The sequence below is a fragment of the Patiria miniata genome, unplaced genomic scaffold, assembly GCF_015706575.1.
Source record: "Patiria miniata isolate m_02_andy unplaced genomic scaffold, ASM1570657v1 HiC_scaffold_9, whole genome shotgun sequence".
Classification (NCBI taxonomy): Eukaryota; Metazoa; Echinodermata; class Asteroidea; order Valvatida; family Asterinidae; genus Patiria; species Patiria miniata.
Window position 1 is genome coordinate 2,488,141 of NW_024037076.1, and position 11,136 is coordinate 2,499,276.

Sequence of the window (11,136 nt, forward strand, 5' to 3'; positions counted from 1 at the left end):
GTCGCAAGCATGGGCGTCGCCAGGATTTTTTCTAGAGGGGGGGCAAACAATTTTTTTTTGCCAAACAATGCTTTTATTTCTCAACACATTCTCGATTTTTCAGTTTTAGAGGGGGGCAGTGACATTTTGCCCCCCCCCCCAACACATTAAATTTACACCACTTTGTCTTCGCGCCTCTTTTTTTTTTTTTTCCCTTCCTTTTTTTTGCTTTTCCAGGGGGGGGGGCAAGTGCCTCCCCCCTTGCCCCCCCTCACGACGCCCATGGTCACAAGCTATTATAAGGCCAAAAAAATTGTTCTGCTTCCAGTTTCCCTACCTACCATATTCTGACAGCCCCTGCCCTCATTTTTTTATGAGAAAAAAAAAAAAACCATCAATTGCTACCTTTTAGCCTTGACTACATGCAGACGCTTCCATATGATCGTGCAAAAAATAATGCCTACCTAAGGCCAAAAAAAAAAAGTCTCCGGTTTCTGGTATGGAGCTTGCTCCAAAAGTGGTGCGGCGACGCGGCTTTTTTTTTTTTTTTTTACCTGTTTTTTTGTTTTTTTTGGCTTCAAATGTCGGCTGATGACTGCAAAAGGTGCCTGACTAAACTTAGTGCAAATATATGGGAGTCCAGAGAGGCCACATGAATCTTATTCTCGATCATAACCCCATCTAAAAACACGTTAAAATTGTGCAGCAGCAGAATTCCAGTCAAACCAGTGAGTTTGGCGGTTTTGAAACATCATCTTGTATTGAAAAAAAAACGTTTTCATTTTGCCGACGCGCATGGCTACAGCGACGCGCGCGCATACCAGAAACCGGAGACTTTTTTTTTTTGGCCTAACATACCCTATTTTCGAATGCCTTGTAATCTGAAGCAGAACTTTTTTTTGGCCAAATGCTATCCTTTGCTATTGCTCATTCCTTGTGAATGACTTGTGATTTGCTTGCGACATACTTGTGATCCTGAAACAAAGTCTTTGCAAAATCCTTAACAACAGTTGTCTTTTTGAAATGAAATTTGTATTGGGCATAAATTTGGAAAACGGTTCTTGTATATTTGATTTTGAACATATTAAACAGTTCCGACTTTGTACGTAGAATGAATTCTTTTTATATTTGCTGCTGCTATGGTCTCCGTGCACAGGTACCCCCTCAATGGTCACAAAGAGAGAGTTGGGGGAGACCACTGGGAGAGACATTTGATTGCTTCACTGTAGATGCCTGACGCTAGCGCTCAAGTTTTGTGCGCATTCAGAATAAAGTAAACTGGGTGTACTGTGCACCATGTGTGGTGTGTCCCTTCAACTACGGCACTTGAAAGGGGTAAAAAAGTGCGCTGTACTATTCAAGCACGGAGCCTGTTGCCACAAAAAGCCTGTAACTTGCTTGAAATTATTAGGACCTCCATACAGTGGTCCCATTGTGTGCTAATGACCAAGTACAATCATTCCTCGCTATTAGTTAAACTTCAGTTTACCTAACTACCTCGGCACTCAGGATCTTTAAGTGTACTTGATGGTTGCATTTCTCTGAGGTAAAATATTTTGATGTGAATTAACTTCCATATTTACGATATAAAAAACTGGATATAGAAGGCCATCAACAAATGGGTTTTCTTGGGGGGGGGGGGGGAGAGGGAAAGAAAAAGTAAACTTGCAGTGGCTCATCAATATGGTTGCCTTCTACAATCGATTTGGTACAATCGACTTGGTACAATCGACTCTCGTTAACTCGGCCGGACCTAGCCAAAATGTTTGTTATATCAGGATTTTGTATTAAGCGGATGCCGGTCCCATTCATTGTGCATACAAGCACAGTCAGGACCAAGGCTTGTTTGCTATAACCAGAATTTGTATTAACAGTGTTTGTATTAACGACAGTTGACTGCACCATAGACGTCAAACTGGGCGCTCACATGTAGAAATTACAGTTTGTTCACACCGTGTTGAGAAGTTATAAACCATTATCATGTTGCAGCCATCTTGATTTTTTTCCCATTCAAATCAATGTAACCAAAGCGAGGCTGGAAGGAAAAATAGTCTGGTTCCTTTTTGCACAAAAAACATTCAGTACTGTTATTGGATACAGGGAACATGACTGAAATGGTGGCAGCATGATAAAGGTCTATTGATATGTGGTCTTGAGTACGCGCATGTGTGGTGGGTCCCTCCCAAGAAACTACTGAACGTGGTCACGAAACGCCATCTATTGTTGATGCACGAAGTTCATAACAAACACAGTGAGGTCAACACAATTTTGAGACTTTTTTTGCTGTCACTTGTGTAAAATTGTAAATAGAAATTTTGAAGCCAAAGAAATGCCAATTTTTGTTGTAACAGTCGAGTTCAGTGTAGACCAATCTGGGCACGCTATAAATTCTATCGCAAAGGCCCTCTCTCATGGTGACAGTATTGTGCTAGCTATTGTTGAGATAATCCATCATGGGGCAGTAATATCGTACAATAGCTTGCGCAATGGTTTCGCCATTGATGGGGGCCTCGGTCATGGGTGTAGCCGGACTCATTTATAGTGGTATTGTTATACCATTTGTTTTCATTGTGTAAAATACCTCTTATAAAGATTAAGACTTCTTATGGGGTGATTTTTGTTCCTTATGCATACAAGAACTTTCCTTCAGGCTAAAACACTAAAACAAACAAACCAAATTTGTGGTGGTTTCCCTTATTTTTTACACCTTTAATTGATGCTTTGTAATTAACTTTCATGTAACATTTTGTTTTTAACTATTATATCATGAAATATTTACACAAAGAGTATTCAATTAAACATCAACAATGAACTCAATTTACACCAAACGTTTGAACTGCTTACATGTATTTTACAAGTCTTTCCAACTCCAAGAAGAGTTATTTTCCGTTCAACCACAAAAAATTCCTTTCGGTCATATTTCTGGTTCCTGAAAACCTGAACGTCACCCTGTGCTGTTTTGATTACATGTATGGGTGAAGACCAGCAAATCGTTCCCATAGACCTCCGTGATAATTACGTGCACTTCAAAAAAATATCAAAAATACTCACAACTCTCCAGTGTTTGAGACACCCATGAAACAAAAGCTTATTTCATCATCTTTCATTTTCGGGGGGTTATCCAATGAATTTTTGGGAAAAAAATCCCATCCAAAGATGATCACCCCTTAATGTAGTCCTGTGGCCCATCGCCATTTTGAAAAATGCTGCCATTGCAAAACAGGGCCCACTTACATCCGAATTTCACAGAAATTTTTTTACCATCCTTCAAGTACATGGCCCACAAAATACTGCCAAAAAAAATTGATTTGGTCTGCGCAGCAAATTTGTGCCTATTTACCGGTCTGCACCCATATGTAATACTCTTTCATTTTGTCTTTATGGAGCACGAGCAATTGTTGCCAAACATACCTCCCCAAAAGTTGCATGTGGGTCATTCGTAAACTTGGGGTCCAAATTTTTTTCCCAGTCCCTGTTACATCCGACATATACGAATTGATAATTGTGAACAAAACCACATGCAGCAAACTGCATGTACTTGTACCTACCCAAGAAATAATCATTTGAAGTCGATCTTAATGAAACTTAAATGACAAATTACAGTGTACAAAGACAACTAGGGACACACTTTGGGGGACAATGTTTGAGCTAACGGTGTGCAACAATGGCCAGCCTGAAAAGATGGGAAACAGTCCCAAGTAATAATGGAACAAATAGAACCGGGCCAGTATTATACAAATAATGCGCCAAGTGCGATTTGGCCGCGAATTTTTTTTTCTCCCAAACGATATCCGCATACATGGTTGTTTAGTGCCCTCTACAATACTTTTATGATACGCACGCAGGTATATAATTATTTGTTTCCACACATTTTAGCGAGCAGTACAACAGCTCAGTCAATAGAGGGTAGGATTTTGCAACGCGAGGTCGCGAATTCAAATCTCGGTTTTGCACCCGAATTTTTTTCCTTTTCTAAACTGAGGCTTTGGAAGATTTTTTTAATTAAAAAGGGAAGTAAAGTCCAAATTTCATAACGTTCAAATTCACTTTTTTTTTCTAATTTTATATTTTCTTATCATGTTTTTATAAAAATTAAGTCCAAAACGCCATAGTGTTCAACTATATGTGGATGTCGTTTGGGAGAAAAAAATCGCGACCAGGCCATGGGTTGGGATAATCAATTTAATGATGTGTGATCAACAACCTTATTAAGGCGTTGAATAATTTATGCGACCTTCCGGCACAAAGCTAGTCACTTGGACCAATTTGTGAAAACTTGGATTTTGGGCTCATTGGAAAGCACATTGAGTAGTAAGCTTTCCACTGATGTGTAGAATACAGGAATCAGACAAAATTGAACAGAGTTAAATAGGTATTTTCGGATCCCAATTTTTAGGCCTCGGAAAGTTTGGACAAAGTTTTGTTTAAATTTCCCAAATGAAGTCCTTCGGAAAAGTGAAATATATTCGCTGTACTAGCTTCTAATGCCAGACTTTGAATTTTAATAATGTTTGTACAATATATTACAGGCTGTGTCTAAAAATACGGCTGAGCGTCTTCCGACTAATTTTGTGCAAGAAGGTCACATATTTACATCAAAGTGTGTACCTGTGAACACATGTAAAACTCCATACAGAGTCAAACCACATGTACATTGCAAAGATTTGAATTCAGTTCATTGAGATCTGTTGCAGCAATACTCATCAATGAGATTCCCAAATGCGAAACCTTTTCACCAGTACGTGTTGGTCACACAATCTAGAACAACATGCTCTGGTTGATGCTCCTGTTGTTCATGATGCTGCTGCTGTTGTTCATCAACGGGTTGCATCTGAGGAGGTGGTGGTATCTCGGGAGGAGGATTCGGTTTCAATCTCTTGATAGAGGGCATCACCTTCTGCATGTAGTGCTCGTGGGTGGACCGGCGTTGCAGCTTGGTCACCATGTGGCTCAAGACCTGTTCTGTCTCAGTGATGAGCTGCTCGTCGCTGATGTCGGTGATCAGGTCCATCCCTCGCTTGAAGATATTCACGATTTGGGCCTGCTTTTCTGGACTGGGCACCCCCTCTTGATTGGTGGCATCTGTCAGCGACCTGCTCCCGGCATCTTCCAAATCAGGGATGGAGATAAGGTTGACTGGGATGGGGTTGGGTGGGCTGGGATTGAAGCAGGCTCCTTCTTCTGAGGACGTAGAGACTGTGACTGTCTCAGCTGGACAAGCATCGGCGCTAGAGGTCGGCACTGGGATTTCAAGCGGCTGGAAGTCCTGAGTGACATCATCTGCTGGAGGCTCCTGAAAGGCACCCTCGTCCCGCGTCAGGAAGACGCTGTTGATGTACAGGTCAGGTAGCCGATTAAAACCCCAATCGTAGAAGTGCAGAAAGATGGCGAAGAAATGCTTGCAGGGGAAGCGGAACTTCTTCCAATGGTTGCAGGTGCAGCTTGGACCCAGGAAGCTGGCAATGTGGAAACCATTACTGGATCTAACGTTGAAGACTCCGTGCGTGGCGTCCATCAGCTGCACATCCACGTTGCTATACTGGGAGGCTTCTTCCTGGTTCTGCAAGCACTCCCGAACAAAATGCGCCGGTCGGTCACGAAGGTACGACGGCACGTTCTGGACCTGAGTGGGATACTTGCCGTACTTCCAGACATTGTTCTTTTTCTGGTACTTTTTTAAGCTGTCTGGCAGGTAGGACTCCACGATGAGGGTTAGAATACCCAGGATTCCTTTATCTCTGGATCTGGGGATGTTGGCGTAGCGAAGGAAGCGCTCCATCGCAACCTCGCCATTGTTGACATTGATCAGGTTGTCAATGGCGTAGTCGCGGTACGCATGGGCCCACTTCTCTGGGCACGAGAACCACTCCGATTGCAAGTAATCCAGGAACTCTTCATTCTCTGCCACGATCTTATTACTCAAGAGCTCCCTCTTGGCGCAGTTGTACAGAGTCTGGTTTTGCTCTTCTGCGATCTTGTCCATTTGCATCGTGACCATTTTCTGCTGCTCTGCATCAAGCCCTGATTCCTTCCTTCCGATCCATCTTGCAAAAGCCTGCCTCCTGTGGTAGTCGCTGATGTAGATGCGGACATCAGGCAGGAGCTCCTTGACGGCATTGATTTCAGTGCTGCACTTGTCAACCATGAAGGAGCTTGGGCACCACCATGGATTCCAGGCGCGGATCACCCCAAGAGCCTCCTTGATGTTGGCAACTGTCTCCTTCTCGACAGCGAAGACGGCAACCACAATGAAGTTGACATTGGTGTGGATGCACAGGGTGTACATCGGTGATGACATTGACATGATCGTGTGGGTCTTGGAGGTGGCATCTAGCATAACCAAATCGCTGCCATAGCGCTCCATCAACCGCTGCTGCCACTTCTCTTGATGAACGAACAAGAAGGACTGCTCCGGCTTCGCCTTGTGAGGCCGGTATATAATCCTTCCCATCCCTTTGGAAAACCACTCTTTGATCTTCTCCTCCAAAACATCTGTGTTTTCCTCTTTTTCAGGCTGGGCACTAGCGATATGCTTCTGGAGATCTGTCGGGGATGGGTAGAACCTACGATTGCCTGGCTTTGGCTTTTTCTCCAAGGTGTTGTGTTTGAAGAGGACGTCATCCACGTAGTGTTTCAGGCATTTCTTGATCTCGTTGATGTTGGTCATGTTGTTGGCAGTCAGCTGCTTGAGCTTCTGCAAGACCCGGTAGTCGATGGCTTGGGAGTTCTCCCCGATGGGATGCAGGGAGGAGTGGACACGGACGTAGGGCAGCTTGATGTACAACCTCCGAGCCATGGTCATCTCCTCTCCGTTGCCTTCATCCTCTCGGATCTGCCTCAGGATGCGATGCTTCTCAAACCGCAGCTTGCTGCCATTCTTGAATTCTTTAGCCAAAGAATAACGCTCGTCTGTGTACATGCTGATCTCTCGGACCTGGATAGCAGCAGGGCACTCAAGCTTCTTGTTGCTCGTCCTGCTGGGGCGACCTCTGCCACCGACTTTTGGGGGCTTTGGCACCTTCTTACGCAAGTCCTGTAAAAAACATTAATAGAAAAGCATGTCTTTGTACCATATGACTGGGATGGTTAACAGAGACAATGTACAATTTTGTTTCAATACAAAAAAGTGCCACTTTTATCATCAAAGGAAAGTTGTGAATACAGACATGCAATTGGGTCATTCTATAAATTTGGGGTCCACTTATTTCCCGTCCCTGTTACATCTGACATCTACGATTGTATAATTCTGATGCACTCCTTAATGCAGTCATCCTCCAAGAGTGATTATGAATAGCAAACTACCTACCCAACAAATAAACAATCATTTGAAGTCATTCTTAATGGTGCTTGAATGGCAAATTACAGAGTACCAAGGTAACAGGGACGGGGAAAATGTCACACTTTGGATCCCAAATTTATAGAATGACCCAACTGGGAACTTCAAAAAAACGAGTGAAGTCCAAACCACTCAAGACTTTGTACAGTATTTTTCAATTTGTAATGGCATTCATGAGAAGTACATGTTTGTGTAAAAGAAACAAGGAACTCAGCAGATTTGCAAAAAAAGTGCATGCCTGGAATTAAATTTTGTCCGAATCTACTGTCAAGAGCTACAGTTTACCATTCCTCCCTAGATATTCCACGAGAGCAGTGAAGCGTGCTGAATCTGTCTGCTTGTCCCGAGCTTAACCACGCAAACAAATTACACAGGGATTTGAAGTGTTCAATACCTCACAGAAATTTAACTTCACAGAAATTAAAGTGTGGGCGCTAACTCTTTGTGCAAATATGGTTTTGCAAATCTGGAAGGGTTGTGAAGTGCAAAAGACTAGGCGATGGTTAACACTGCACACCATCATGTTAACTTACTCTCTTTGGCCCATGTAAGCAATGCAGATATATGGAGCCTTCAATCTTGAAAGGATAACCACAGCATTCAATCGGGAGGGTGCCGCCTTTAGCTTCCCAACGTATTCGACCTAAAAAATAAACACATTTACAATTTAGAAATATACACTCAACCTAGTGGTGGGATTAAAAAACAAATTTTGAAAATTTTATTTGAATTTAATTTGGATTTTAGAAACCATATGTTCAAAACCAACCTAAAAAAAAAATTAAGCCTTCCATTGTTTTAATGATACAAGTTCAAGAAAACAACTGGAACACGCCTCCCAATTTGCTCCATGGTCTCTGATTGTAACTATATTCACTTGCTAGATGTCTGGTTCGTTCTTAAGGAAAAGTCGATAGACAATTACCAAAACTGAACATATTTCTAAACTCACCTTCGCATTTGCCATAGTAACGGGACTGCCGTTGCTGCCCCGTGAAAGGCATCGTCCGGCTCCTGTTGCTAACGGCCACAAAGGACGTCCCTGTCGCGCTGAAGTACTTGCTGAGGAACTCCTCAAAGCTGATACCGGGGCCCTTGTGAAAGCCGCGTATGTAGTCTTTGTCAACCTGACATCAATTCAAAGGAAAATGTTGCCAAATTTGTATTGAAAATAGAGCTGTGCATTTTCCGATATTGGCACTGTTTTTCAAAATGGCGATGGGCTTCAGGACTATTTAAAGGGGTGATCATCTTCCGATAAAAAAAAAAATTGAAAAACACTAAAGATGATGTAATAAGCTTTAATTTGATGTGTGTCTCGATTCTCGAACACCTTGGAGAGTTTTGATAATTTTTCCTGAGTTTCTGAAGTGGGAGCATTTATCATTGGGGTCTATGGCAGTTTATTTACTGGTCTGCATCCTGACGAATGAGGGAATTATCAACCTCGTCCCCAGTGCTTACTTTATTTCCAACCTCGTTTCCAATAGTAAGCCCGGGATAGGAAACTTCTTCCTGTACCCGGATTCGATACCGTAATTGGTTAGTAATGGATTCATATCGTGTACTTGGTGTTGTTATTTACAATATACAGTACGTGCTTTCACAATCATTATTGTTATTATTACGTCCACGCATTCTCAAAAAAACTCCTTGTTTTCCCAATTGCTCATATGAAATGTGATCCTGCATATTGGCGGGACATGATTGTAACATTTTTACCCCGAAAACAATCGTGTTTTCGTAACTCATGGCGCGCGATTTGATTCTGTTTTTACCCCAGACACCGCATACAAAAACAAACACTAATGTAACGCACAGACAGGCACCAGACTATTCTTCATTCACATACGTGTTCAAAAATCTTGCACATGCAAATGATCCAAAGCCAGGGCCAAGTTCGCGCAAGGACTATAGTTAACCATAGTTCGACTAACGCTTGCCCGAACTCTGTCTAGTCGACGGTGGTTGACTACGCTAGTCGACTATTTGGAACCAGCCTACTGGGGTTGGTTGCTTCACTGGTAACCAATAGCCTCGCGCATTCATAACGCTAGCAGAGAGCCAGGATCCAGACGTTTTGCGATGACATTTTGACCAGCGTTTGACTAGAGACGTTCGCACGTTGCTATCAGTGCGCAGGCGTAAGGTACGTCACAAATCAACCACTAGTCGACTAATGGTCCTTGCCCAAACTTGGCCCAGGGTGAGAGAGCAGGTAGTGGTGGGCGCGTACTGCTCGACACCTTGGGTGCTTGAGATTGTTGAAATGATGGAAAGTGCTGTATTTATAACTAGCATAACAATTTATTGTTTTGTTTTAGTGTTTCCCTGATTATTGGCAGTGCTTCCTCTCGGGGAACCAGACAGGCATGACAGGGCTGATTCTTACCTCCTTCACATCATTGAGGTGCTTCTCGCATATCTTCCGGACGTTCTCGTCAATGCCTTCAACGTCGACTTTGGGTTCTTCTTCGGCAACTTCTAGCGGGGTTACTGGGACGACCAACTGCAAAAGAAAAAGAACAAACAAAACAAAAAAGGACCCATTAGTTAACGAACCATTTTTACCCAGCCATATTTGAAAGTTATTAAAAACGACACAGTTGCAGAATATCTCAGACTCTCAGAAAAGTTGACCGGACATCGCCGCTACGGCGCTAGGCATCATAATCTAGTTTGACTTCACGCGGGTGCTGTGTTGACTGCCTTCAAAAACATTCTCAATAATCCTATTCGCAATACAAAGATGAACAGTTCGCCACATGTATGCAAAATCATAATCATGTAATGAGGTATCAACAAAAGTTTTTGTTTTGTTTTGAAGTAGCCTAGATGCAAAATTCTTTATAGCACCATGGGTTTTTTGTGCCAACAAAAGTTACCATCTTCTTTTGTATAATTATTAATTACATGTAGATTAGGATGATGGAATTACAGTTACCAGTATGCAGTACCACATCATGCGTGCATTAATCTGCTTTCTTTATCTCCTGAAAATAAATACTTGAATCTGAATTTGCGGAAAAAGGGAAATAATGTTGCAACCTGACGTTACTTCACTCTTCAGCAGTTGTGTACAAAGCGTATGGAGAGTCAAGAAAATTTTCTTACAAAATTGAAATGTTTCTCAGTCCCAGATTCATGAATATCTGGGTTTTTTTTTTACAATAGCTGACCTTTATTGAGATGATATACATGATATATGAAGAAAAAAGCAGCGTCAGGATGCAACATTCTTTCCAAAAAAAGGATTGGGGGGGGCCTAACTTATTTAAAAAGTGCGTACATCGTTTACATCATGTTGCAATAATATTTCAGCCATTCCTTGCTGTATCGCCCCCTCAACTACCTGCTCACTAGCACATGTCATCTGTACACTTTCCATTCCCTCGACGTTGACTTCGTGCATGTCGACAGCCATGGCCACCGGGTCTTGCGGCGCAGAGGCCCCCACGACCACTTCGCCCTGTACTCGCTCAACCGACTCCGCGGTAGCGTGCTGTAGCTGTTGTTGACTCTGGAGATTCGGCAGCGCAGTTGCCGGGTGTTGCTGCACGATTATCTCGCCCGCTGACTGCACCACGATCTGGTTTTCCATCTTAATGTCCCCTGGACACGCTGCTTGGGCCACGACTTGCAAAATGGTGGATTCTGGGTCGTTTTCCGTGTCTGTTTGTTGCATTGCCATTATGGCAGCAGCAACCAAATCGCCTTCTTCTCCCTCCATTTTTTTTTTCTTTTCGGTGTAATTAATTGGCTGATCCCAGTCGAGTGGTGGCGCCCTTCAAAACAACTGTGGTGTTTTTTTGGCAAAACAG

The 11,136-nt window shown here is 42.8% G+C and overlaps 1 protein-coding gene across 2 annotated transcripts; it reads right to left on the reverse strand.

Moving 5' to 3' along the window:
- Positions 1-3,661: 3,661 nt before the first annotated feature.
- On the reverse strand, positions 3,662-11,096 carry LOC119720552. 2 transcript variants are annotated; one of them, XM_038190262.1, is made up of 5 exons: positions 10,668-11,096; positions 9,708-9,824; positions 8,268-8,442; positions 7,849-7,958; positions 3,662-7,012 (listed from the first exon to the last, which is right to left on the reverse strand). In XM_038190262.1, the coding sequence occupies exons 1-5, from the start codon at positions 11,043-11,045 to the stop codon at positions 4,712-4,714; spliced, it is 3,081 nt and encodes a 1,026-aa protein (XP_038046190.1). In that variant the 5' UTR covers positions 11,046-11,096; the 3' UTR covers positions 3,662-4,711. The 2 variants fall into 2 exon arrangements, with proteins under 2 accessions (XP_038046190.1, XP_038046189.1); XM_038190261.1 differs by having other exon boundaries at positions 10,605-11,096.
- Between the last annotated feature and the right edge of the window lie 40 nt (positions 11,097-11,136).

Bases quoted from the DNA above. Each gene is read 5' to 3' on its own strand.
- LOC119720552 (XM_038190261.1), bottom strand. From the start codon at position 11,045: ATGGAGGGAGAAGAAGGCGATTTGGTTGCTGCTGCCATAATGGCAATG. The intron at 9,825-10,604 runs GTACGCACTTTT...TTTCTTTTGCAG, and splicing joins TGCAACATGATGTAAACGAT to TTGGTCGTCCCAGTAACCCC. The intron at 8,443-9,707 runs GTAAGAATCAGC...AATTGATGTCAG, and splicing joins ACCTCAATGATGTGAAGGAG to GTTGACAAAGACTACATACG.